Source organism: Antedon mediterranea, chromosome 11 (assembly GCF_964355755.1).
Source record: "Antedon mediterranea chromosome 11, ecAntMedi1.1, whole genome shotgun sequence".
Classification (NCBI taxonomy): domain Eukaryota; kingdom Metazoa; phylum Echinodermata; class Crinoidea; order Comatulida; family Antedonidae; genus Antedon; species Antedon mediterranea.
Window position 1 is genome coordinate 818,397 of NC_092680.1, and position 27,565 is coordinate 845,961.

The 27,565-nt window shown below is 34.7% G+C and overlaps 2 protein-coding genes and 15 non-coding genes across 18 annotated transcripts in view; 1 reads left to right on the forward strand and 16 right to left on the reverse strand.

Moving 5' to 3' along the window:
- The window catches only part of LOC140062242 (short transient receptor potential channel 3-like), a 28,674-nt gene extending 22,416 nt beyond the window's left edge, over nucleotides 1-6,258 (forward strand). The window contains exons 6-10 of the mRNA XM_072108371.1: nucleotides 305-822; nucleotides 1,193-1,391; nucleotides 2,507-2,662; nucleotides 3,847-3,891; nucleotides 5,231-6,258. Of these exons, the coding sequence (XP_071964472.1) occupies nucleotides 305-822; nucleotides 1,193-1,391; nucleotides 2,507-2,662; nucleotides 3,847-3,891; nucleotides 5,231-5,719 (1,407 nt within the window). The 3' untranslated portion in view covers nucleotides 5,720-6,258. The remainder of the gene's footprint in view (nucleotides 1-304; nucleotides 823-1,192; nucleotides 1,392-2,506; nucleotides 2,663-3,846; nucleotides 3,892-5,230) is intronic.
- Nucleotides 6,259-8,142: 1,884 nt separating this feature from the next.
- On the reverse strand, nucleotides 8,143-8,224 carry Trnas-uga (transfer RNA serine (anticodon UGA)). Its single transcript has one exon. It is a non-coding gene; the product is annotated as a tRNA-Ser (tRNA).
- An 86-nt stretch (nucleotides 8,225-8,310) lies between these two features.
- Nucleotides 8,311-8,392, reverse strand: Trnas-uga (transfer RNA serine (anticodon UGA)). The gene has a single exon. It is a non-coding gene; the product is annotated as a tRNA-Ser (tRNA).
- Nucleotides 8,393-8,478: 86 nt separating this feature from the next.
- Trnas-cga (transfer RNA serine (anticodon CGA)) lies at nucleotides 8,479-8,560 on the reverse strand. The gene has a single exon. It is a non-coding gene; the product is annotated as a tRNA-Ser (tRNA).
- Nucleotides 8,561-8,646: 86 nt separating this feature from the next.
- Trnas-uga (transfer RNA serine (anticodon UGA)) lies at nucleotides 8,647-8,728 on the reverse strand. The gene has a single exon. It is a non-coding gene; the product is annotated as a tRNA-Ser (tRNA).
- Nucleotides 8,729-8,814: 86 nt separating this feature from the next.
- Nucleotides 8,815-8,896, reverse strand: Trnas-uga (transfer RNA serine (anticodon UGA)). Its single transcript has one exon. It is a non-coding gene; the product is annotated as a tRNA-Ser (tRNA).
- An 86-nt stretch (nucleotides 8,897-8,982) lies between these two features.
- Nucleotides 8,983-9,064, reverse strand: Trnas-uga (transfer RNA serine (anticodon UGA)). Its single transcript has one exon. It is a non-coding gene; the product is annotated as a tRNA-Ser (tRNA).
- An 86-nt stretch (nucleotides 9,065-9,150) lies between these two features.
- Trnas-uga (transfer RNA serine (anticodon UGA)) lies at nucleotides 9,151-9,232 on the reverse strand. The gene has a single exon. It is a non-coding gene; the product is annotated as a tRNA-Ser (tRNA).
- An 86-nt stretch (nucleotides 9,233-9,318) lies between these two features.
- On the reverse strand, nucleotides 9,319-9,400 carry Trnas-uga (transfer RNA serine (anticodon UGA)). The gene has a single exon. It is a non-coding gene; the product is annotated as a tRNA-Ser (tRNA).
- Nucleotides 9,401-9,486: 86 nt separating this feature from the next.
- Nucleotides 9,487-9,568, reverse strand: Trnas-uga (transfer RNA serine (anticodon UGA)). Its single transcript has one exon. It is a non-coding gene; the product is annotated as a tRNA-Ser (tRNA).
- Nucleotides 9,569-9,654: 86 nt separating this feature from the next.
- Trnas-uga (transfer RNA serine (anticodon UGA)) lies at nucleotides 9,655-9,736 on the reverse strand. The gene has a single exon. It is a non-coding gene; the product is annotated as a tRNA-Ser (tRNA).
- An 86-nt stretch (nucleotides 9,737-9,822) lies between these two features.
- Trnas-uga (transfer RNA serine (anticodon UGA)) lies at nucleotides 9,823-9,904 on the reverse strand. Its single transcript has one exon. It is a non-coding gene; the product is annotated as a tRNA-Ser (tRNA).
- Nucleotides 9,905-9,982: 78 nt separating this feature from the next.
- Trnas-uga (transfer RNA serine (anticodon UGA)) lies at nucleotides 9,983-10,064 on the reverse strand. Its single transcript has one exon. It is a non-coding gene; the product is annotated as a tRNA-Ser (tRNA).
- An 86-nt stretch (nucleotides 10,065-10,150) lies between these two features.
- Trnas-uga (transfer RNA serine (anticodon UGA)) lies at nucleotides 10,151-10,232 on the reverse strand. The gene has a single exon. It is a non-coding gene; the product is annotated as a tRNA-Ser (tRNA).
- Nucleotides 10,233-10,318: 86 nt separating this feature from the next.
- On the reverse strand, nucleotides 10,319-10,400 carry Trnas-cga (transfer RNA serine (anticodon CGA)). Its single transcript has one exon. It is a non-coding gene; the product is annotated as a tRNA-Ser (tRNA).
- Nucleotides 10,401-10,486: 86 nt separating this feature from the next.
- Nucleotides 10,487-10,568, reverse strand: Trnas-cga (transfer RNA serine (anticodon CGA)). The gene has a single exon. It is a non-coding gene; the product is annotated as a tRNA-Ser (tRNA).
- Nucleotides 10,569-14,204: 3,636 nt separating this feature from the next.
- LOC140062846 (probable lysosomal cobalamin transporter) lies at nucleotides 14,205-27,356 on the reverse strand. 2 transcript variants are annotated; one of them, XM_072109217.1, is made up of 17 exons: nucleotides 27,295-27,356; nucleotides 26,393-26,471; nucleotides 26,093-26,190; nucleotides 25,126-25,189; nucleotides 22,895-22,989; nucleotides 22,584-22,651; nucleotides 22,170-22,261; nucleotides 21,949-22,022; nucleotides 21,675-21,800; nucleotides 19,698-19,918; nucleotides 19,280-19,382; nucleotides 18,858-18,962; nucleotides 17,588-17,731; nucleotides 17,334-17,379; nucleotides 16,780-16,880; nucleotides 16,234-16,383; nucleotides 14,205-15,005 (listed from the first exon to the last, which is right to left on the reverse strand). In XM_072109217.1, the coding sequence occupies exons 1-16, from the start codon at nucleotides 27,334-27,336 to the stop codon at nucleotides 16,267-16,269; spliced, it is 1,575 nt and encodes a 524-aa protein (XP_071965318.1). In that variant the 5' UTR covers nucleotides 27,337-27,356; the 3' UTR covers nucleotides 14,205-15,005; nucleotides 16,234-16,266. The 2 variants fall into 2 exon arrangements, with proteins under 2 accessions (XP_071965318.1, XP_071965317.1); XM_072109216.1 differs by having other exon boundaries at nucleotides 14,206-16,383.
- Nucleotides 27,357-27,565: the final 209 nt, after the last annotated feature.

Here is a 27,565-nt window from a genome sequence, read left to right on the forward strand (position 1 = left end):
ATCATTTATCAGTCATTATCATATACCATACCATTTATTGTGTTTCATTAACCATAATAAAGCTCTGTCCACACTATCAAACTAGTTTGACCAAAAAAAAGTGTGATGTCCCCAAATATGGTAGTGATATACCTAAATATGGTAGTGATATGACATCATCATTTCCATGAGCAAATTACGTTTGTTTGTCACATAAAGTTTGATAGTGTAGACAGAGCTTAACATTGCTTTTGTTTTCACTATGTCAATGCATTATAAGTGTACTTATTATAATATATTGTCAATTTGTTGTTCTTGTCGTCAGGCTAACTCCGGTCCGCCTTTTACGTTTGGTCCCGTCAACAGTTCTGCAAATGAAACCGAAATAAGCAATAAAGCTTATTTTTTCGAACATGAATACGGAAACTGGTCTTTCCTTAAGAACCTAGAAAACATGATGGTGGAATTAAACAAGGAATGCTTCGCTGCCAGTGACACAGAAGAGGTCAGTACCAGCGATGCTGGCGGCGGTGGCGGGGTCACCAGTAGGAAAAGGAAGCCGGTTGGAGATACAAACGACAATGAGCTGGCTCAAGAGTGGTCCGAGGCTCTTCTTTTCGCCGAGTCTTGCTTTGCGTTTGCCAAACTCATGACGTTTATAAGAATGGTATATACAACAGTGACGTCACGTGATATCGGACCGAAGAAGATTTCAATTGGAAACATGGTTTACGATATTATGTATTTTTTGATCATATTTGCGTTTATTTGGTTCGCCTTTTCCATCGGAATGAATCAGCTGTATTGGTTCTACGATGGATATAACAAATCAGGGTTTATAACGTAAGTCATGTTAAGCTCAGCTCGTACTTAGCACTTAAACACAAGGACTTTAACACCAATAATGATTGGTTCCAACTTGAGGCGCAACACAAGGACGCAAACGCAACGCAAGCAACAGTTTAAAAAACATCACTTGTGATTGGTCAACTAACTAAAGATTTGTTCCCACTGGAGACAAAACACAAGGACGTAACGCAATGCAAGCGTGTTGACCAATGACAAGCGAAGTTCAAATAATCCTAAGCTTGTGATTGGCCAACTCACTTAAGTACATACTTGCGTTGCGTCCTAGTGGAAACCAAGCTTTATCAACAAAATGTCTGTTACGTTACGTCACATAACATTTATAATTCTACGTTATCTTTTTTAGACTTCATGGTAGTATTCGTTCTCTCTTCTGGGTTCTATTTGGGATAGTTGATGACGTCACATTAACCGGTAACGGCATTGATAGTTCCGTTATATCCATTGCTGGTTTTATCATGTATTCAGCGTATCACGTGATATCCATTATAGTTTTGCTGAATTTGTTAATCGCGATGATGAGTGACACGTATGCTAAAATAGAAGTGAGTAATTTTCAGTACACTTTAGTATTGTCATTACAGACAATATTAACCTAATTTAATAGAGAACAAGGCCGGCCATATACATGGCTATATATATATATACATATACATGGCTGTAGTGCTCAAGTTAGTGTTTACCGACCAACCGACCAACCAACCGACCGACATAGTGAGCTGTGGAGAGACTAAAAATGGCCAACATTCGTCTAAAATATATGATATAAAATCATTACAAACCGTTTGGGGCGCTAATTTCTCATGAATGTATATAGCACAAAGGTATATTATTTTGTTTGGCCTTTTTTACTCTTTCTAAATTCTAAATTTATAACCTCTTACATATTCAATAGTGACTTTATTATATTATGAAGAAGAAGAATGTAAATTGTGACATAAAAGTAAAGCTCTGTCTACAATATGAAATGTTATATGACAAAAAGTGTGATGTGCACATATATGGACATGTCATATCACTACCATATTTGGGCATATCACTACCATATTTGGGCATATTGCTAGCATATTCGAGCAGATCACTTTTTTTTCAAACTAGTGTAGACAGAGCTTAACTGATGGTGAATATCTTTCATAATATGCATTTTAACAGGCATATACAGTGACTAAACTCTAATAATGCAATGGATTATGTAAACACAACAAAATAAAAGAAAATAATAATAGAGTTTATGTTATGCTAAGATATTAGAATATTTGATAAAAAATGCTGGTAGACTCAATCATAAATGTTATTAATAATTAATCAAATTAAGTCTAGACTTTAAATTGATCTTGTATTCGTTGCTATAAGGAGTCATTAAACCATGTTTGCGATCAAATAAGTGGTGGTGGTGATTCATTACGTAAAGCCTTGTCTACACTATCAAACTAGTTTGACTAAAAAGTGTGATGTGCCCAAATATGGTAGTGATGTACACAGATACGGTAGTGGTATGACATCATCATGTCCATATTTGGGCACATCACATGTTTTGTCACATAAATTTTGATAGTGTAGACAAGACTTTACGTAATGAAGGCTTTTACAAATCGTCTGCTCATAGATTTTATTTTTATTTTTTTATCACCGGCCTTATTTTAACTGTAATTATCTATAGAATGATGCAGACATTGAATGGAAGTTTGCTCGCTCAAAGCTCTGGTTAGAATATTTTGATATGGATAAGGTTGTGCCGCCGCCATTTAACCTTCTTCCTCGTCCGCATAAAATTGCTCAGTTTTTGAAATCACGATTGTCATCGGAAGGTGAAAAGGTTAGTAAAATTAAATGCAACAAAATAATTCACATATTCACACACATTAGGCCTACTAACATTTTTTGAATTATACATATTTATTCTAATAAATATAATATACAATAAATTATTTATGTTAAGAGAAGAGTAAATTACATGTAATATTACTCTTTGTGTTCTCTGTCCATTAATTGTTTACAAGAAATGATGTTAATATACATTATATAAATTATATCACTGTGAATGTGACACGACATTAATAAAGAACAATATTTCCCTAATTATCCCACACCGTTTAAGTTTTCAACGCGTCCGAACGAAAAAAAAACTAAAATTAATGTCGATAGAAACCCCTTATTATTTTATTATAATGTTGTCGTGCTGAGAGACAAGATTATAGAACAATAATGGAATAGTGGCAATATAAACGTTCAAAATATACCTTTATTGCGGAACGTCTGTACTTATTTCGAGGTTTTTCGATGTATGCCTGGAGTTTACAAGCTGCGCTCAAGTACAATAGTATACGTATGAAACTCCATATGTGCCAAGATATCTATTTTTTTTACTAATATTAAGTCAAAACTCTGTCTGGAACCTAGTAAGTAAGTCGCAAATAATTATAAATGTTATCAAATCTACCTAATTGCAGAACGTCCGAACAGCTAGGATAAGTAACTAAACTTGCCCCAAGTCTGTAGTTATTTCGAGGCTTTTCAATGTTTGTCTGGAATTTGCAAGCTCAAAGTATACGTATGAAACGTCATATGTGTTAAAATATTTATCTTTTTACTAATATTAAGTCAAAATTTTTGCTTTGTGTCCGTCTATATCAGAATGAAGCATAATTTATAGATACTTTCAAATCAATATAAAATGCCACTAACAATCTGATTGCTGACGAATTACAGTTTGTTATTCTGTCTTTTGAAAAGATTTGAAATAAAAGAAGTTCAAAGATGAATTTTCTCCAATCAGTTACTTGTAACGTAACCTTTGAAGTAATTTTTAAAACTATTTTGATATAATGAGTTCTACATTTTTAAATCTTAAAATCATCTCGCTTTCAATCTAAAACTTTGCCGATATATAACATAATCTAAGGCTATTATGTTTATTTTCAACTATTATAATATAAGTGCTTATCTATTTTCTCAATTAGTAATATAATCTTTTCTTGTATTTTAATTTGTATCTCTTAGGATATGAATTTTGAAAAGAATCAGAAGCACAGTTTGCACTACGAGGTAGGTATCTTGTTCATAATAAACTAGGCCTATGACAGTAAAAGTCAATAATATAATACAGGTCACATTCGTTGACATGGAAAGACAAAACTATATGACTTTTATTAAAAGTTTAAAAATAGATTTTAGTTTAGTGATGATCAAATAAAAGGAAATGGAAATTATATATATATATAAATCCAAAGGCAAATTACTGAAAATAATGACAATTCTGTGGGTATCAGTGGCTGGATCTCAATGGAGATACAAAATGAAATAAAAAAAAAGCTAAATTAAAACGATGACGTAAAACAGCCAGACAAAGTAGCAGAGCTTTCGGGTAACACTAACCCTTCATCAGTGCAAGTGAGAGTACTTGGACAAAGTAGATAGTATATTAAGCAGACAAGCGGTGCCTGAGTGAACTGGGTGGAATAAATATAAATAAAGGAGGCACAGGCTGGTGAATAGAGGGTGGAGAAAGTAAGAGTAGAAATATATATAGGCCTATATATAGATTCTATTAAAGATTATATTATAAACGAAGACCCGATTTCGACTCTGTGTTCGGACACAGATGGTAACTTTGTCTGCAGTCGCTGGGACACAGACTGTAAACTCTAAACATTGATTAACAAAAATTGTGAATGTTAAAATGCAGCAAGCAACTTCCATCAGTGGTAAAGTCAACTTTACTAGTTCATCAGTATTAAATCCTATTGTATCACAATTCAACGGTCCTAGTTTTCTGTCTCGTAAATAAAACTCATGTCTACCAATTTTCTACTACAGTACTACACAACATTCAACAAACTATAGAATAGAGATAATCGAATAAATAGGCCTACTTATCAGGTTTCCTTTTCAGATTGTTAATCAATAAATTTATTAAATTTCAAAACCACAACAACTAAATATATATATATTCATCTAAGCTGGAGATTTTAGCTTTATGTTTTCAACTCGCTAAAATAATTTAGTGTTGAAAGTAGGCCTAGGATGACGACACATGATAGGCTGAATAAAAGCCTTTTAAAACGCTTTTTTCCCAGGATGGTTTTACGAGCAGATAACTGAGAGATGATTTATAACTTTTGTACAGTGAAGTCATTAATACATTGTGCGTATCTCCTCGACGTCTCCAACATTTGTATTTTATTCATATATCTTCATAACGTGTTTCTTTTAAAATAGTAATGATGAAACAATAATGTTGATATAAAGTTTGCGGTATATTAGTTCTGAATGCTTTGATCGTCCTCAGGAGTGAGAACAACAATAATGGTGAGGACAATTTGATGGTAAAGTTACTGATGTAAATAGTTATTTTTAATTGAAATATATTTGTTGTAAATTTCAGACAACTATTGCCGAACTTGTCAAGAGATATCACAGCGACCAGGAAGATGAGAAAGAAGACCCAGCTCAAGTTATAGCGAATACTGTCGCAGCTCTTAAAAAAGACATGTTTGGTGCGCTAAACCAAATCAATACAAGCGTTCACCAAGCTAAAAACAATGAAACAGACGCGGACAATAGCCTTCTTTCAAGTGAGATTGTAAAGAAAATGAAGACAGCCGTTGTGCTCAGAAACAGTGTAGATTCGTTACGCTCGGGATGTAGCCTGCCCTCTCCCACAATTGACAAAGAAATAAACAATTACGAAGTCACAAAGAGTGAACTGGATTTCGCAGTTGCTAACAGGAAGGTCATGAATTGCAACCATGTCGCTCCTCCCCCTATCCCAGAATACTTCGACATTACAGATTCTGAACGCATTCGTTATGTTGATGAAGTCGACAGTGACGTTGACAGTGAGCCCGGAGAAGCCGACAAAATAAAGTTATGATCGTGAATTGTCTTGAGAACAAAGTCTACCAACTTCGTGTGTGCTATTGTTTTCATCGAATGATTTTGTTTGAATACAGCAGTAATGATCATCAATACAGAATACATTTTTTTTATATTAAGAAAGATGGACACAAAACTTCTATGGAACGCCGCTGATTGATTTCAAATTGCTGTGCATCATTTTGTTTTTAGATAATAATATACGGTTTTTTTTACTTTACAACTTTTTAAAAACACACATCTAACAAAAACAGACGGTATTGCCATGCGATGAACCATTTGAAACCGTTAAAGCCTGACCAAAATCAATAACATGCAACGTCAATTCATTATTTATCAATATATGTGGTTAATGGAAACTTGTGACACAGCGATTTGATAGAATGTTGTTCAGCGTCTAGTCTAAAGTGGCCCATTATACTATTATTTATTCAAATGTTTATCATATACAATAACCTACAAATAACCCATAACGCCCAGTAGTTTACGGTGTATTTTAAACGACATCTGACTATAATTTAACAACATGGCGGTAAAATAGAGAGCTCGCTCTACTTTTGTAAACATTTGCTTACTTCAAAATATCTGCTTACTTCAAAATATCGTATAATTTAAGGACATGCGTACATATTGCTATTTTATTATCATGTGGTTTATTATTATTATATATCTTACTTCTAACATACATATTCTATTTTTCCATGGTATAAGAATCATTAATAGTTCTATTGTTCTATAGTCCCACTGTCCCATAGTCTCACTGTTCTACAGTCCCACTGTTAATCCTACTGTTAGTCCCACTGTACCATAGTCCCACTGTACCAATAGTCCTACTGTTATTCCCACTGCTCCATAGTCCTACTGTTATTCCCACTGTTCCATAGTCCCAACTGTTAATTCATTTGTTCCGTAGTCCCTCTGTTAGTCCCACTGTTACATAGCCCGGGTCATTTTTTAACACATAAATTTAAGAATTAAACTTCTTACCTTTATTGCTTTATTGATGTGGATAATATATTTCTGGTAATCCTATATATTCTAAATTTTCCATTTTACAGCCCTTGTTATTTGCAATCAGTTCAGTAAAATCCGTTCAAATTCAACATTGTTCCGAGCATTTCACCACGGTGCAGTAGATTTTCGGGAGTATATAGCTTTTAACATCCTACACGAGTTTAAAAAAGTAGCTAGATTTTCCCTGAGAAAGGATTACTTCTTAGTTATAATAGCTAATATTTCTGGTCGTTTGATGTATTTCTGGTGTTACTCTTTCTCTACCATATCTTATAATTCTCTATCTATCTGTAAAAGCATATAATGTTCATTTTAGTTAAATAATCCGTAACGGTCAGCGTTGTAATTCACGTCCATTGTCTTTCACCTTGCTCATTAAGCATACACATACCTAAGCTTGCAGACTATTGTTTAAATTGTGACGTTCTAAAACCTTCCTTCTGGTTGTGTAAGATGTATAAACTCCTTTAAAAACATATTTTTACTATTACGGCTTAAGCTCTGTCTACACTATCAAAGTAGTTTGACAAAAAAGTGTGATGTTCCCAAATAAGGTAGTGATGCCCAAATAATATGGAAGTGATATGAAATCTTCATGTCCATATATGGGTACATCACATATGTTGTCATATGTAGACAGAGCTTTTGCTTTGATCTACCAATTTACAAAACTAAAACCTCCAAACAATATTTTATTTGTTTGCGCGGACGTTGTCATTAATTATCAATAATACTGTTAATCGCAAAAAATGTCAACGTAGGCTACTCCACTTATATAAATGGTTTATATATTGCATGGGGTTAAGTAATTATTCTGTTCTCTACGTTCAAAGCTTCATATGCCTAAGGCTAGCCGGCTGCGGGTTCGAATTTTAATGACATTATAATGTGGGTGCACAAACTCATTTACATAACAACGCACGGCATACCAAACCGTTGTAGAACTACGACGCGATAAAAATTCTCTTCTAAACATGTTAATTATTTCCTTTTTTTTCCTGAAATTAAAATTGAGGGCGCCAAACATAAAATTTACGAGATCGAATAGAGGTTGAAAAAAAAATTAAGTAAAAAAAAAGATGTTAAATGTGCTCTCCCTGACTCAGCACTAAGGCCCTGCCACAGCCTTTTTGGGTCGTTTCCAGCACATCACCAGATGCATTGATGTTATAGCCTCATGATGTGTGGTGGAAAGGGGGACGTATGATCTGTGAACCTCAAACACAGTGGCCCGCATAGCCTTAACTCTATTCCACCTACCAGCGTGGGAATCGAACCTACGACAAACGTGTGTTAACACGACGCTCAATCGATTGAGCTACCGGTCATATTGGTTGAAAACAGGTTAATACAAGCTTTGTTCCTCTTGATGACTGTCATGAAAAAAGAAAGGAAGACAAAACGTTTCGCTGCGAGCAGGTTTCGAACCTGCGCGGGAAGATCCCATTGGATTTCAAGTCCAACGCCTTAACCACTCGGCCATCACAGCTTATGTGAAATAAATATCTTTTACAAAATTCACAGCAATAAAAAGGAAATATATTTTCTAAAATAAGAAAGGAAGACAAAACGTTTCGCTGCGAGCAGGATTCGAACCTGCGCGGGAAGATCCCATTGGATTTCAAGTCCAACGCCTTAACCACTCGGCCATCACAGCTTATATGAAATAAATATCTTTTACAAAATTCACAATAATAAAAAGAAAATATATTTTCTAAAATAAGAAAGGAAGACAAAACTATTCGCTGCGAGCAGGGTTCGAACCTGCGCGGGAAGATCCCATTGGATTTCGAGTCCAACGCCTTAACCACTCGGCCATCACAGCTTATGTGAAATAAATATCTTTTACAAAATTCGCAACAATAAAAAGAAAATATATTTTCTAAAATAAGAAAGGAAGACAAAACATTCCGCTGTGAGCAGGGTTCGAACCTGCGTGGGAAGATCCCATTGGATTTCAAGTCCAACGCCTTAACCACTCGGCCATCACAGCTTATGTGAAATAAATATCTTTTAAAAAATTCATAGCAATAAAAAGTAAATATATTTTCTAAAATAAGAAAGGAAGACAAAACTATTCGCTGCGAGCAGGATTCGAACCTGCGCGGGAAGATCCCATTGGATTTCAAGTCTAACGCCTTAACCACTCGGCCATCACAGCTTATGTGAAATAAATATCTTTTACAAAATTCACAACAATAAAAAGAAAATATATTTTCTAAAATAAGAACGGAAGACAAAACTATTCGCTGCGAGCAGGATTCGAACCTGCGCGGGAAGATCCCATTGGATTTCAAGTCCAACGCCTTAACCACTCGGCCATCACAGCTTATATGAAATAAATATCTTTTACAAAATTCACAACAATAAAAAGTAAATATATTTTCTAAAATAAGAAAGGAAGACAAAACTATTCGCTGTGAGCAGGGTTCGAACCTGCGCGGGAAGATCCCATTGGATTTCAAGTCCAACGCCTTAACCACTCGGCCATCACAGCTTATGTGAAATAAATATCTTTTACAAAATTCACAACAATAAAAAGGAAATATATTTTCTAAAATATGAAAGGAAGACAAAACGTTCCGCTGTGAGCAGGGTTCGAACCTGCGTGGGAAGATCCAATTGGATTTCAAGTCCAACGCCTTAACCACTCGGCCATCACAGCTTATGTGAAATAAATATCTTTTACAAAATTCACAGCAATAAAAAGGAAATATATTTTCTAAAATAAGAAAGGAAGACAAAACGTTTCGCTGCGAGCAGGATTCGAACCTGCGCGGGAAGCTCCCATTGGATTTCAAGTCTAACGCCTTAACCACTCGGCCATCACAGCTTATGTGAAATAAATATCTTTTACAAAATTCACAACAATAAAAAGAAAATATATTTTCTAAAATAAGAACGGAAGACAAAACTATTCGCTGCGAGCAGGATTCGAACCTGCGCGGAAAGATCCCATTGGATTTCAAGTCCAACGCCTTAACCACTCGGCCATCACAGCTTATATGAAATAAATATTTTTTACAAAATTCACAACAATAAAAAGAAAATATATTTTCTAAAATAAGAAAGGAAGACAAAACTATTCGCTGCGAGCAGGATTCGAACCTGCGCGGGAAGATCCCATTGGATTTCAAGTCCAACGCCTTAACCACTCGGCCATCACAGCTTATGTGAAATAAATATCTTTTACAAAATTCACAACAATAAAAAGAAAATATATTTTCTAAAATAAGACAAAACGTTCCGCTGTGAGCAGGGTTCGAACCTGCGTGGGAAGATCCCATTGGATTTCAAGTCCAACGCCTTAACCACTCGGCCATTACAGCTTATGTGAAATAAATATCTTTTACAAAATTCATAGCAATAAAAAGGAAATCTTTTTTCTAAAATAAGAAAGGAAGACAAAACGTTTCGCTGCGAGCAGGATTCGAACCTGCGCGGGAAGATCCCATTGGATTTCAAGTCTAACGCCTTAACCACTCGGCCATCACAGCTTATATGAAATAAATATCTTTTACAAAATTCACAACAATAAAAAGAAAATATATTTTCTAAAATAAGAAAGGAAGACAAAACTATTCGCTGCGAGCAGGGTTCGAACCTGCGCGGGAAGATCCCATTGGATTTCGAGTCCAACGCCTTAACCACTCGGCCATCACAGCTTATGTGAAATAAATATCTTTTACAAAATTCACAACAATAAAAAGGAAATATATTTTCTAAAATAAGAAAGGAAGACAAAACTATTCGCTGCGAGCAGGGTTCGAACCTGCGCGGGAATATCCCATTGGATTTCGAGTCCAACGCCTTAAACACTCGGCCATCACAGCTTATGTGAAATACATAAATTATACAAAAATTTCAACAATAAAAAGAAAATATATTTTCTAAAATAAGAAAGGAGGGTTTGAACCTGCACGGAAAGATCCCATTGGATTTCGAGAGAGCAGCAACCTTTCTTTGAAATGGACTTATTGATGGACTGACTGACCAACCGACAGACATAGTGACTGACGACGGACCTACAAAAGAACTTAACAACGACGACTTGCTGACGCATTAAGTTTACATTTATGTCTATACTATAATCCGATAATTTAGTAATCACTATAGGCTTCTACCCCCCCCCCCCTCGACCGTACCCATATATAGGCTTCTATCCCCCCCCTTCGACCGTACCCATATATAGGCTTCTATCCCTCCCCCTCGACCGTACCCATATATAGGCTTCTATCCCTCCCCCTCGACCGTACCCATATATAGGCTTCTACCCCCACCCCCACTCGACCGTACCCATATATAGGCTTCTATCCCTCCCCCTCGACCGTACCCATATATAGGCTTCTACCCCCCCCCCCCCCTCGACCGTACCCATATATAGGCCTATACCCCCCCCCCCACTCGACCGTACCCATATATAGGCTTCTATCCCTCCCCCTCGACCGTACCCATATCTAGGCTTCTATCCCTCCCCCTCGACCGTACTCATATATAGGCTTCTACCCCCCGCCCCCCCCCCCCTCGACCGTACCCATATATAGGCTTCTATCCCTCCCCCTTGACCGTACCCATATATAGGCTTCTATCCCTTCCCCTAGACCGTACCCATATATAGGCTTCTATCCCCCCCCCCCCTAGACCGTACCCATATATATCAAATGTATACTGTACGCATTTTACAAATAAATAAAATTCAGTGGGTATGAGAAGTAGACATAGGCATAATGTATTAATAACTACCATAACATTGAACCAATATGACACATAGAGTCCCAAACATTGTGTATATCGTACGGTAAATTAAATCCGGTACATGGTCATAACGTATGCGTATATAACGCACAGTGTAATAGCTTATATGTTCCTAACTCTATTTATACGACTTAATTATTTATAAAATATTCAAATTTTATTGTTATTCTTATACTTAATTCACTGCACTTATTCATGAAGAGGCTACAATCAGGTTTTAATAATCAAGCGGTATGATTTAAATATTAAAAAGTAATGTAGGCCTATGCTGTTTGATATGTTAAATGCCATTAGGCTACTTGTGTTGTGGATTGTAAAAATGTACATTGTGATGTAAAAGACATGCTCCCTTGACCTATGGTATTTTAGTATTTATACTAAACTTTGGCAAATATTAAACAATTATAGGCATATGTTGTATCTATAGTTCCGGTATATTAGGCAAAATAGTATTTTTATATCTCTTGATAACTACTTATGCAATCGTAGTTATAGACAAATAAATAAACCATTGACACTATAAAAACACTTTCAACAACTGTAGAGAAAAGCGTAGTACAGTATTATACAGTAGACATATGCATAGTCAATAAATTTAGTATATTTTGAATTTAATGTATCTCTCACACATCCACTATGGTTGGGCATATTTTACCATCTGCAGACACGTATCAATTAAGCGTACAGAATAATATTTTGCGCATATGCGTAACATTTTCAAATGCGAAGCATTACGACACATGAGCGTAGGCCTGTAATAACGAAAGAGTCAGTTAATGATATGTTTAATTTACCTGCATTTTGGAAAGTAGTAGACGAATTAATTTGAAAACTGTGAAAGCAAGTTATACAGATTAGGCTATTTACGTCGTAAATGCATCAGAAACAGTCAGTGATGTGTTTAACCAATTTTGTAAGCATCATTACACCCAACCTGATGTGAAATACCCAACTAAGCTCATATTAATTCATATACGTGTTTCTACGTTTGTGATGTTTTAACACAAACGTTATGGTATACGTTTGCGAATATTTACGGAAAGTGCTCCGTTATCGGACGAAATTGTGTATAAAAATAACGATCACATAATATTTATAATTGTTGTAACAATTTGTACATATCTGTATACATATAATGTGTGTGCGTTGTAATATTTAAGCTGTCATTTTCCATGGTCTAGTGTAGAACTATGGTTAATACAATTATTATATATCTTGTCTACTGGTTAAATTCATATACACTAGCAGTATCAATCGTATACTTCCTGTAGAGAAATAGTTTTAATGTGTTCAGGAAAAGCTCACACTGTGTGAAGTTACGCGCGCACGATGAGGCGTGATGTCACTGATCCATCACGACGTGATTTGTTGAATTGCTTGTGGTGCGCACGTCCTCGCGTTGTAACTGATTACTTCCTTGCCTGATTGAACGCGGGATGTTTAAAAATTGGGGAAATGGTGCGTGCTCACCACATAATTCCAACTAGTAAAGCTTGGTTCCCACTAGCACGCAACGTAAAGACGCGAATAATCCATCGCGTTGTGATTGGTCAAATTCCTTACGTTCTTTACGTCCTAGAATGGGAACCAAGCTTAAGCAGCGCAAGGATGTCAGCGCAAGGACGTAAGTGCAAGTGAATCCCGACTCTGGGATTTGCAAATTTAAAAAGTAGCGTGTTTGTGTAAACTAGGGCGGTGACTTTTTATGTTCCCAGAGTGAAAACATATGGTGTAATAGTACACAGCTGTGACGCCCATCAACATAGGTGTTTAAATTGTTAGGGCATATTAAACATAGAAAGTGTGAATCGAATGTTGAACAATAATGTCGTGCAGAAGCTTCCATTATTCTCGGGGAAGATAAACAATATGTTAATATATTTTATTAAGAGATAAAGTTGCTAATTTTGTTTTTCCGATATTTTAAGTTTATTTCAGTGATGTGTTTTTAATTTGCAATGTGTTGACGGTTTAAAAGACGCGATATCCATAGCAACCAGCGTCAATGAACGTGAATAGTTTCATTTGCAGTGTATGAAATAATGAATAATAATAATAATAATGAATAAACTTGTTTATATAGTAAATGTATTTGTCTATCCTTTAATCACAATCAATATAAGCAGTGGCAAGATTCGAGGCCCCTGGTATAGGAACCCTTAAGTGGCCCTCCAACGCTGGAGGCCTCGGGCGTTTTTAACTTTTTTGACATATTTTAAAGCATGTTGTTTCCCTGGGCACTGCTCATGACCCCCATAAGCTCCTGTGCCCCTGGGTTTAGCCAGTGAACGCTCCTAGCCGCTACGCCACTCAATATAAGCCAATACGCACATATTTAGTGTCTATGTATAATATGCTACATTCGGCAGGATTGAATTTAGTACGGGACTTCGACTTTTGAAATCGGAGAACAAGGGTCCTGATTAGTTATATCATGGAGCTATCTATGTTCTGTTCTGATTAATAAATTGTGTTTCACCTCCCAAAGATGAGCAACCGCAACCCTCCCCCCCCCCCACCCCACACCCTCTATGCCACTTGCTATACCTTATTAAAACGAAACTTAAACTACAGAAAATACGGTAACTTATTTCTCTCATTCAATCAATTTTGATTATAATGTTATACTTAATTCTGTCTATAAATAGGTTTATACAAATCGGATTGATGGCTAACAAAAAAAGCAAAATACATTATGTATGTACATTATTTATTTATTCAATCAGTAATAATATATACACATTTGATTATAACATTAAGTATGGCTGATTTGGAATTAACAACAATTTCATTTTTATGATGATTCATTGCAAAATGAGTCCAATATTTATATATATAAATAAGTCTTGGCACAAATAAGTTTACATGTTTACTGTCTTAAGCTCTGTCTACACTATCAAACTAGTGTGATGTACTTAGATATGGTAGTGATATGACATCATGTCCATATATGGGCATAACACCTAAAGTTTGATAGTGTAGACAGAGCTTAAGACAATAATCAAGTAAAATATAATTGACCTGCTTTTAAGCATACTAATAAAAAGTAAAATATAAATCAACAATTCGAAGTGTGTCCAATATTATAAGGCATAGCATAAATGAAAAGATGGCATAGTTTAAAAATAAATTGTACAAAATGTGAAATGTCCGCATCATGGAATAGTTCCATTGAATAGTGCCATTGAATAGTTCCATTGAATAGTTCCATTGAATAGTTCCATTGAATAGTTCCATTGAATAGTTCCATTGAATAGTTCCATTGAATAGTTCCATTGAATAGTTCCATTGAATAGTTCCATTGAATAGTTCCATTGAATAGTTCCATTGAATAGTTCCATTGAATAGTTCCATTGAATAGTTCCATTGAATAGTTCCATTGAATAGTTCCATTGAATAGTTCCATTGAATAGTTCCATTGAATAGTTCCATTGAATAGTTCCATTGAATAGTTCCATTGAATAGTTCCATTGAATAGTTCCATTGAATAGTTCCATTCATGTTATTGTTTATTACTGCATTTAAAATTAAAGCTTCTTTTAATCAAAATTTTTAAAAAACATCAGAAACTTGCATAAATAAATTAATGTTATATCTGCCTCAATAAACACAAATGCATTTCAGTTAAATTCTCATAAAATAATGTTATATCTCTGCTTCGATAAGCACACTCGTACATAAATTGTCCTAACTCAATTTAAATAAGTTCAAACTATGTTGTGACTTAATCAACAAACGCCACATAAATAGTCAATCAATCAATATATTCGATGTCTAAAAAATCATATATACACTATAAGATATTTAAAATAATATATGCATTAACAATTAAATATTTAAAATAAATTTCATTTCTGTACAACATACTAGATTTACTCATTTCCATAAAATAAAAATTTCCAATAAATTTATATAAATGTGAAAAAAAACAACTTTAAGTAGAATCAAATTCAAGAGAGTAATAATTACAGTATATATACATGTCTTCACCAGCCTAGATTTATCTGATTTATACTGTATTGACACATATTGCATTTTATGTCCAGTATCATAGGCAAATGCTGTAATACAGTGTCATATATTATCACATGTGGTGCCTGAATGTTATGGTTAGACATTTGCCTATTGTATGATACAGGTGTCACATGTGAAAAACATGTTGTTCTGTATCACAGAAATTGCCAATGATACTGTACAAATTATAGATACAGTACAGAGAATCAACTACTGGATTTCCCTGTTTTTTTTCAAAATCTGACTTATTAGAAATATTACAGTGTTTCATAAGCTCTGATCAAGTCCAGCTTAAGCTTTGTTCCTACTTGGACACAAAGATAACGATGTAGGTGTAACAATGAGTTCACCATCCGCACTGTGATTGGTCAATTTACTTATGGTGAACATACATCATTGTGTTACATCAGTCCTTGCTACAATATGTACTCAATAGGATTGACTGTCTATGTATAATTTCTTCTATTTCTAATTTTTTTTTTCATTTTTTTTAAAATTCATGTTTGTTGGCTTAAGATTGTTCACTCACGACTCTTAATTGTTGATTACACTTTTTGTGAATAAATAAAGATTTACTACTTCAACTCACAAGGAATGGATTATCCAATGCTTAACATTAATTGTGTTGTGTCCCACTTTTGAAACAAATCTTATTTAGATTGCCCTGTTTAAACAGCCAATGGCATAGCTACACGCTAAATTGTGCTGTTTAAACAGCCAATGACATACCTTTAAATTGTGACACGCTGAAAGAAATTGAGTTTAAACTTGAAGGAGCTCATCATCATCACTATCATCAGTATCATCCGAGTCAACCTCACCCTCAATGGATGACCTCCTGCTCTTAAAGATAGACACCACTAAACCAATAAGAACCATCTGCCAATAGTAATGGGAGAATAAAAAGAGTATTAATGATATCATAAAGATGTTGATAATGATATGTTGGTATTCTTATGTTCATATACTGACTACCAGGGGCAGATTCTGGACTTGAGCTGGGTTCATGACTTTAAAATTGTGAAAAAAAGTGCTGAAATCAACCTAATTTATTGATTTTTTTTAATAAGGGAGGGTATGCCACTAAGTAAGTACTAAGTACTAGGCACCATACCTGTGAACACCAATATCCAGCTACACTGTTTGTCTACAGTGTTCTTTTTTTACATAAAGTTAGAGAGAGGTGCTTTTATTTGTATGCAGTGATGAAGTACAAACCAAACCAAATGTATTTGATATCTGTATTTAGTCACTACTGGTGGTTAAAATACTTACAGCTAGAAAAGCCCAGTTAGCCCAGTAATAGAAGACGCCAAAGAACCACAATTTAAAAACAAAGGTGGTTAGAAGAGAAGCTGCTATGCTCATTATGCACTCTGAAAATATAAAGCAAATCAATTCCCAACATGTTTATTTTCTAGTCTCACAATAACATTGAAAACAAATTTTTAATATTGTATAATGCTTATTTCCAGCAACAATTTATATAACATAACATAATACTAATACAGTAAAGTATATATATTCTTTTTTTGAAGGAAAAGGAAGAAACAAGAAGTAACAACTTATTTCTCTACTAGACTCAAATCTTGTGCTAAATACATGAACATAGTTAGTTTAGTGAATCTGGTATTACATTCTTGTAATTAAATCCATGTGGGCAGTGGGGAATAAAGCTTTGTCTACACTATAAAAAAAAAAGTGCCCAAATATAGTAGTGATATGACATCATCATGTCCATATATGGGCACACCACACTTTGTTGTCACATAAAGTTTGGTAGTGTAGACAGAGCTTAATTAAAAACTGTGTAGAATAAGACAACATACCTTCTGGTTCATTTGTAGTACACTGTTCCGTACTGTTATTTTCAGTCTGTTGGTTAAAAAAAATAATTGTAAGTACACTTCTAAAAAACTATAATACTTTTATTTCATCTCTCTGCTAATCAATCCACCAATGAAACAACCCATTATTAGTGCTAAATACAAATTGTTCATAATACTGAACATTTAAAAATAATTAAATAATTAAAATTTTAATCAATATATCTATCTTTTTATGGTATACGATCTTTACTTACGACATATTTTTGATTTCCATACGTCATATACTCTGGAGCTAGTGTATACATCATGGTGTTAATGGCCAGAACTGTGAATATTAGAATCATACAGAGGAAGAGCAATGCTTGCGGCTTGGTACGGGTTGCACGTAACTTGTACATCTAAAGTTCAAAGTTCAAGTTCAAAGTCCAAGTTCAACAATGGCATATATATATACAGTATAATATATATTGTGTACATTATTTAAATGAAAACATGGTAATAAGCCATCATTTGGGGTCTTCTCTAGAAGAAATCAAGTTTCTTGTCTCGAGAAAGACCCCAGAAATAATACACATACATTTAAACTAATACAATTTACTACTTAAAATAATAAATAAAAACAAAAACGATGAAATAAAAATAGATACTTTCAGTGTACTACAATCATAATAATATTAAAATTAGCATAAAGAAATAAGATATTTTTAAAAATTTTTACGAAAAGTATAAACAGATTTAAAATGCTTTAGTTTGTCATCAAGATCATAAAATAACAATACACAGTCAATAAATGATTATGTATGTATATTGAGCATTATATGTAATGTGTATGGAGTTACTAAATAACGTTTTTAATTTTAGGTGAATATATCCACTTGAATGAAACATTCATAGAGATATAACTCTCTTCCACATACATAATGTATTAAAAATTGACGATATTCATAATTACCAAATTGGCATTTTTATGTTCCAAATATTGAATAATCCTGATTTACGATTTTTAAACCTTAAAAATTTTACTGATGGTAATGGTCATAAGTACAATACTAGAGGAAAATGTAAACTTCGACCTCCTCTTCGAAGACTAGTTTCTACAAGTCATAGTATTGCTGTTTCGGGTCCTCATGTCTGGAACAACTTAGATATGACTTTTAAAAATGCAAAATCCATCAATGTTTTTAAAAAATTGTATAAGTTGAATCTAATTAATAAGTACAAATCTTAATTTCTGCCGATGTCATTGTTTTTTTTATTTTTATATGTTAATATATTGTATATATCTTTTTATAGTTTTAGCTGTTAGTTTTTTTAGGTCTTCAACCTTGTACAAGCTTTTAGCTTTTGTTGTTGATCCTTTTCATCTTTTATGCATTTTATCTTTGACATGTTTTATGATTTTTATGTTTTTTTGATGAATAAAATGAATGAAATGAAATGAAAACAGAAAACCAGACATATTAGGCCAGCCCAAAGGTGTCTGGTATTGGGAGAGTTGACTGTAAATAATATAATTGGACTTACCTTAACACAACAGAACCAAATACCAATTCTTTCAATTCCAGTAATAGTGGTAAGAAATAGGAAGATGATAATAGAAGCAAATATGATGTAGTCAAGTGGAAAAATCTGAAAATCAATGAGAAATTACAATCAAGAAATAAAATACAACTTTGAAACTCAACTATTATTTATGCTTTGTTCCCCATTGAACAGGACGCAGTGATAGGCGCAACAGGAGTGAGTTGACCAATCACAAACGGCAGTTTGGATGTTCCATCGCATCATGATTTGTCAAATTACAGTGGGTTTACATCCATCAGGAACCTCAATGTTTTTTAAATTGACTGATCACAATAAAAATATTGAACCTCAAATGAGAATGTTTAAGTGTGGTTCATGCACAACAATATTATGGATGCTGATAAAAAGATAAAATATCGTACCTGTTGACTTAGGAGCAAGACCATATCAATAGGGTTAGGGTAGTGTCTCTCTGGTAGGATGTACCCTGTTTTAACACCAAGGGAGTGCATAGCACGGTCCAAGCTGTAAATGAAAACAATTAAAGGATTGTTAATTGTGGAAAAAAAAATAATTTACCTGAAAAAATGTAATATAAAGCAAAAAAAACTTAAATTGTCTGTCAGATAATGGTTTTTGGTTAAAATTAAACGTTTCTTTTGTCTTTTTAAAAGTGAAATATTAATATTTTCTTTTTACAGAAGTGAATAACTTTATAAAAACTGCAAAATGGCCTATTTAAAGTCTGATTTTATTAATCTTCATTTTTCATGTTTTTTGGGGACAATACATATTTAAACTTGTCAATAGAGAAATGTTAATATATGCATGTCAACAAACCTTGTAATAAACAGAGATACAAAGATGAGTAACGCGGCCAAACAACATAAAACACCAAATGTAATCTCAAAAGGTCGCCAGAGAAATGTGCATTTACTACAGCATCTTGCCTGCAGGGCCTCAAGGTGGCGCTCTTTACGTTTTAGTAGTTCTTCTTGGTCGTTGAGATTGTCTATCTTGCCTCGATCACGTGAGCTTATTCGCCGATTTGTATCCTTGTACTATCAACAACAATAAACGTATTAATACTTAAGGGTACAATTTGTATTTATACAATGTGTATCAGAGGTTGACAACTCTATTGCAGTTAAATAACACATTGGACACACCAAGAATTCTGCAGTTAAATAACACATTGGACACACCAAGAATTCTGCAGTTAAATAACATATTGACACAACAAGAACTCTGCAGTTAAATAACACATTGACACACCAGGAATTTTGTAGTTAAATAACACATTAGACACATCAAGAATTCTGCAGTTAAATAACACATTGGAGACATCAAGAATTCTGCAGTTAAATAACACATTGGACACACCAAGAATTCTGCAGTTAAATAACACATTGGACACACCAAGAATTCTGCAGTTAAATAACATATTGACACAACAAGAATTCTGCAGTTAAATAACACATTGACACACCAGGAATTTTGTAGTTAAATAACACATTGGACACATCAAGAATTCTGCAGTTAAATAACACATTGGACACATCAAGAATTCTGCAGTTAAATAACACATTGGACACACCAAGAATTCTGCAGTTAAATAACTAACACATTGGACACACCAAGAATTCTGCAGTTAAATAACACATTGGACACAACAAGAATTCTGCAGTTAAATAACACATTGGACACACCAAGAATTCTGCAGTTAAATAACACATTGACACAACAAGAATTCTGCAGTTAAATAACACATTGACACACCAGGAATTTTGTAGTTAAATAACACATTGGACACACCAAGAATTCTGCAGTTAAATAACACATTGACACAACAAGAATTCTGCAGTTAAATAACACATTGGACACACCAGGAATTTTGTAGTTAAATTACACATTGGACACACCAAGAATTCTGCAGTTAAATAACACATTGACACACCAGGAATTTTGTAGTTAAATAACACATTGGACACACCAAGAATTCTGCAGTTAAATAACACATTGACACACCAGGAATTTTGTAGTTAAATAACACATTGGACACAACAAGAATTCTGCAGTTAAATAACACATTAACACACCAGGAATTTTGTAGTTAAATAACACATTGGACACACCAAGAATTTTGTAGTTAAATTACACGATTTTCATGAAAATATACACAAACAAATATCATAGTAATTATTTGGAAAAAAATACAGTAGAAACCTGTATAACGAAGACAGCCTACAAATCCTTAAACAGAGGTTTGCTGCAATGTTAAAACATATAATGCCCTTTGTTTGTTTCACAGGTAAGTATCTCCTTAAACAGGGGTTTGCTGCAATGTTAAAACATATAATGCCCTTTGTTTGTTTCACAGGTAAGTATCTCCTTAAACAGGGGTTTGCTGCAATGTTAAAACATATAATGCCCTTTGTTTGTTTCACAGGTAAGTATCTCCTTAAACAGAGGTTTGCTGCAATGTTAAAACATATAATGCCCTTTGTTTGTTTCACAGGTAAGTATCTCCTTAAACAGAGGTTTGCTGCAATGTTAAAACATATAATGCCCTTTGTTTGTTTCACAGGTAAGTATCTCCTTAAACAGGGGTTTGCTGCAATGTTAAAACATATAATGCCCTTTGTTTGTTTCACAGGTATCTCCTTAAACAGGGGTTTGCTGCAATGTTAAAACATATAATGCATTTTGTTCGTTTCACAGGTAAGTATCTCCTTAATAAAAGGGTGTCCTCTTAATAGAAGGGTGTCTCCTTAATAAATGGGCCCGTGTCCCAAAACAGGTGTTGTATTGTAGTACCTTTCTCCTGATAGTTTTACGCCTTTGTCGACTGTCGTTTGCCTCATTCCTAACGCTGTCCAACTCAGTTGACACACTCTTTCTTCCTTTGATCATGTCAGCAGGAAGAGTCACTAATCCAAACCCCTATGAAAATAAAACGGTCATAAAAATACTCTTTTTTTGAAGATTTTTCTAATTTGTTTGTTTATCGAATTGTTCAGTTTATTTCATACAATATTATGCAAGTTAATTATAAATTAGTTGCTGAACAGCACAAAATAACAACACTTACTGTGTAGAACACAAGACAGACAAATCCAATGACTGTTAAAAATCCAATAGTAAAGTAAAGAGCTGTTTCACCCTCTAAAAATAGCAAATAAGATAACAAAATAAAACAATATAGGCTCATCATGAGAAGGAAAAACGAACAATATCATTCCTTATTATCATTTTTTTTTTATTTTAGGGTACCCATATGCAAATAAAATGATTGTATGAAATATTACTTACTAGTGTTACGTAACTCATTGGCGAGAAATGCCAGATCATTAGCTATTGTTGCATTGTTTGTGACTGGTGGTTTTTTGAGAGGAACAAAAGCTCTGTATAAAGATAAGATATATTTATTTATTTCACCTTATTTATAGAGGGTAACCCTAAACAGCGTATGCTGACAATCAAGGAGCCTCTTGATGAGTTATCTGTTTGTGATACTGGCTGTGTGTATATTAATATTAAGATGTAGTATATTGAGGTGCCATTATGCAAGATGATCACTATCCAAACAATTATTGAGAAGTATGTTTGGATCGCCAAGGCCCATATATCATACAATTTGTTATTAGTTTCTTATGCTATTTCAGATTCAAGGTTCTTTGAGATTATAGAAGGCGTCTCACATAATACACCATATAAATTTTTTACCCAATCATTAATAGTACAACAGCAGCAAATAAAAAGCAGGCCGAGTACTTCATAGCGCCACACATTCTCTGAATAAATAGAAGAAGAAATGAATCCTAAAAGTTATTACAAGAATTTACGTAGGAAACTTCTTGACAAAAACATGTAAAGCTTTGTCTACACTATCAAACTTTATATGACAAAAAAGTGTGATGTACCCAAATATGGTAGTGATATGCCCAAATATGGCAATGATATGACATCATCATATCTATATATGGGCACATAACATTTTACATCACTGTTAACAAAATATGAGCCATTTTACTCACACTTTTAATATTCGTGTTTTCATCTTCTTCTTCATAGTAGAAATAAACAAATGGAATGATGAGGAACACAAACAGTGTAAGGCAGCCATACATAGCTAAAGAGACATAAATCATTTAATCACTTAGAACTAAGAAGAACTTATTTAACGCCCATTTCTTGTTTTGTTTTTCTACTTGTTTATTTCAGTCATCATCATATTCATTGTTTTATCTGCAGGTTCAAAGCCATGATGGTAATAAATTTGATAAATGTATGTAGTGTAATAATTATGTTGTGTGAAATAAAACTGAAATAAAATAAGATAAATCATAGGTCATACTTTCACAGCATAATGATCCTCATGAACCGACCAATGTGTTCTCATTATAGGGGTGTTCCCTGAATAAAGGTGTTCTCTGAATAAAGGTGTTCCCTGAATAAAGGTGTTCTCTGAATAAAGGTGTTCTCTGAATAAGGGGTGTTCCCTGAATAAGGGTGTTTGTGAATAAAGGTGTTCTCTGAATAAAGGTGTTCTCTGAATAAGGGGTGTTCCCTGAATAAATGTGTTTGTGAATAAAGGTGTTCTCTGAATAAAGGTGTTCTCTGAATAAGGGGTGTTCCCTGAATAAATGTGTTTGTGAATAAAGGTGTTCTCTGAATAAGGGGTGTTCCCTGAATAAATGTGTTTGTGAATAAAGGTGTTCTCTGAATAAAAGTGTTCTCTGAATAAGGGTGTTCCCTGAATAAATGTGTTTGTGAATAAAGGATGTCCCTGAATAAAGGTGTTTGTGAATAAGGGGTGTCCCTGAATAAAGGTGTTCGCTGAATAAGGGGTGTCCCTGAATAAATGTGTTTGTGAATAAAGGATGTCCCTGAATAAAGGTGTTTGTGAATAAGGGGTGTCCCTGAATAAAGGTGTTTGCTGAATAAGGGGTATCCCTGAATAAAGGTGTTCTCTGAATAAGGGGTGTTCCCTGAATAAGGGTGTTCTCTGAATAAGGGGTGTCCCTGAATAAAGGTGTTCTCTGAATAAGGTGTTCTCTGAATAAGGGATGTTCCCTGAATAAAGGTGTTCGCTGAATAAGGGGTGTTCCCTGAATAAAGGTGTTCTCTGAATAAGGGGTGTCCCTGAATAGGGGGTGTCCCTGAATAAAGGTGTTCTCTGAATAAGGGGTGTCCCTGAATAAGGGGTGTCCCTGAATAAAGGTGTTCGCTGAATAAGGGGTGTTCCCTGAATAAAGGTGTTTGTGAATAAGGGGTGTTCCCTGAATAAAGGTGTTCGCTGAATAAGGGGTGTCCCTGAATAAAGGTGTTTGCTGAATAAGGGGTGTTCCCTGAATAAAGGTGTTTGTGAATAAGGGGTGTTCCCTGAATAAAGGTGTTCGCTGAATAAGGGGTGTCCCTGAATAAAGGTGTTTGCTGAATAAGGGGTGTCCCTGAATAAGGGGTGTTCCCTGAATAAAGGGTGTTCCCTGAATAAAGGTGTTCGCTGAATAAGGGGTGTCCTCTGAATAAAGGTGTTTGTGAATAAGGGGTGTCCCCTGAATAAAGGTGTTCGCTGAATAAGGGGTGTCCCCTGAATAAAGGTTTTCGCTGAATAAGGGGTGTCCCCTGAATAGAGGTGTCCCTGAATAAGGGGTGTCCCCTGAATAGAGGTTTCCCTGAATAAGGGGTGTCCCCTGAATAGAGGTTTCCTGAATAAGGGGTGTCCCCTGAATAGAGGTTTCCCTGAATAAGGGGTGTCCCCTGAAGAGAGGTGTCCCTGAATAAGGGGTGTCCCCTGAATAGAGGTTTCCCTGAATAAGGGGTGTCCCCTGAATAGAGGTTTCCCTGAATAGAGGTTTCCTGAATAAGGGGTGTCCCCTGAATAGAGGTTTCCCTGAATAGAGGTTTCCCTGAATAAGGGGTGTCAACTGAATAGAGGTTTCCCTGAATAGAGGTTTCCTGAATAAGGGGTGTCCCTGAATAGAGGTTTCCCTGAATAGAGGTTTCCCTGAATAAGGGGTGTCCCCTTAATAGAGGTTTCCCTGAATAAGGGGTGTCTCCTGAATAGAGATTTCCCTGAATAAGGGGTGTCTCCTGAATAGAGATTTCCCTGAATAAGGGGTGTCTCCTGAATAGAGATTTCCCTGAATAGGGCTTCGCTATATGTTAAACATACTGTATTGATTCTTTCATTCCACAGGAAAGTGCTCCTGAATAGGGTCATCCTAAAGTGATCTTGTAAATAATATATTTTATATACAATTACCATAGTAACAGTAAAGAACAGTCTCTTGTACTTGATGTCTTGTTACATTAGATTCAGCCCAATCCTAAAATGAATACAGTAGCTTAGTATATGATGAAAGAAGTGTATTATTATTGAACTTTAATTTAAAACACACCTAATTGTTTACTTGGCACCTAATTCTACACTTGGTTTCTCTTCAATTTTTTCCTTTTTATTTGTAGACTAACCAAGAAATATTGATTAAATCACAACTAGAACCTCTATGAAAACAAATTTACTGAAATTTCTGGCTTTTTTTAGGGGTGAAAACTAGAAATGTTCAAGTTTACAATACCAACATTCATTCATTCATTCATAATAACATTTATTTCTTATCATTTCAAAGTAAACAAATTAACAATTTAAATATAAATAATTAAGAGGCAACACCCAGAAAGTAATAACATTTGGAGGTTTCCCTCCAAAAAAACTTGTGACGGGTAGCCAGTTAAGAAATTGTAATCATATTGGAGTTTAAACAAACAGAAACAAAACAAGACAAACAAACATGTAAAGCAATACAACGACAAATTAATAATAATAAAATACTATGGAAGCACAGAAAACCCAGAATAAACATGTTGTTTTATTATTATTAGTTATTTATGGAGTAGAATTTGTTTAAGTTTAAAAGAAAATGTATTTTTTGAAGGTGACAATTTAATTTCGTCGGGGAGATCATTAAATAATTTGGTGCCACTATAATGGATATTATGTTGCATTAATGTTAATTTGGTAAGGGGAGGGTGGAGATTACAGGAGGATCTAGTTTTATGGGTATGAATGCTATTATTTTTTATAAAGTTGCAAGAAAGTTTGGTTGGAAGTACTGTAGACAGTTGACATGTTCATAGACAACACTGAGAATTGAAAAATAATTAATAAGAATCTGAAGGATGTGTTAGTAATAACAAAACACTTTGGAAGTCCAGGTAGGAGTTCATACCTTAAATTCACCATTATCATCCTTCATGAAAGACACTAGAAACACATCTACAGGCCCCATAATGACGGTAAGTAAACTCACAGACAGGCCTAGAATAGCTGTCAAGAATAAATGTATCATATTATTTGCATACATGACGCATACACAGAACAGGTTTGCAGAACACCATGAAATACCATATACAGCTAGATTTTGTTGGTACAGTAGGTCTCCCTTTTTTGGTTGGCAGGGGGGAGGGGGGGGGGGGAGTTGTGTGGAGGAGAAGTTTGTGTTTAGATGATATTATTTTTGTTTATTTACCAGTAAGTGTTGAGCTGCATTCACTGTGACGTTTGTATCTGTAGTATAGAACATACCATGTTGAAAACAGAAATGTTAACTATAAAAGAAAAACAAAATAATACAGTCAAAATTAAGCTAACTTGAACGGGCATGGTCCAACCACCCTCTTAAATTTGCGCCATATTCAAGAGTTGATGTAATTATCAAGAGGGGCTTATAGGCATAGCCTAGCCTCCACTCCGGACACAGCATTGCTGAGCTCCGGATACAAGTAAACAAGAAAGTAAACAAGTAAACTACAAAAAAAAATACAATTTTAATAATTCTTTGATTTTGAGCCTACCTGCCGCTTTTAAAGGAGGCCCCTAGAGCTAGGCATATACTAATATAGGAGTAGTAGTAGCTGGCTAGCTAGGCCTACCCTAAATCAGCTGGACTCGATAAATTGGATTAATTAATAAAATGGGGTTATTGATTAGTCTGCCCTACTATACTAACTTAAACTAGGCCTAGTCTAAGCCTACATTATTATTATGCTAGGCCTAGCTAGTTAGGCCTACTAATACGAGGCCTAGCTAGGCTAGGCTAGGCTGAGGCCTACTAGGCCTAGGCTAGGCTACTACTACGGGGGTCTAGCTAGGCCTACCTAGCCTAGTAGGGCATAGGCTAGGCCTATATACTATATAGGCCTCCTAGGCTAGAGTATATAGGCTAGACTACTACTAGCCTAGACCTACTAGCTAGCCCTATCTAGGGCCAGGCTTAGGCCTACTATTAGGCTAGGCTAGGCCTAGTTACTAATACTAGGTAGGCCTAAACTAAATAGGCCCTATACGCTAGCATGTTTAGCCATGTTTCGTCCTAGTAAAGATATATCGGTTCAAATAATAAGAAGAAATTAGTTTTTTATAATAATTTACCACAAATGCAACAGCAAAGGCAATCCAACTTCCAACTTGCATCGACACTGGGAAAGTAGCCATTTTATTTTTGTTTTGGTCACATGCGCCCTCAACAAATCACGAGACTTCATTAGATAAAAAGTCCCAGCAGACGTGACTTGGTCAGCTAAAGGTCGTGTTTCCGAAAGTTAGCAACAATAAAAAAAAACTATATTTTTCAATTTGCAAGAATAATAAGAAACTATATTTTCTTTAAAAAAGACAAATTCGCTGCGAGCAGGGTTCGAAC

Excerpts from the sequence above, each read along its gene's own strand:
- LOC140062846 (XM_072109217.1), bottom strand. The coding sequence starts at position 27,336 with ATGCAAGTTGGAAGTTGGATTGCCTTTGCTGTTGCATTTGTG. Across the intron at positions 21,801-21,948 it reads TCTGTCTTGTGTTCTACACA|GGGTTTGGATTAGTGACTCT; the intron begins GTAAGTGTTGTT and ends TTATTTTCATAG. Across the intron at positions 19,383-19,697 it reads GTATCTCTGTTTATTACAAG|CTTGGACCGTGCTATGCACT; the intron begins GTTTGTTGACAT and ends TTTCATTTACAG.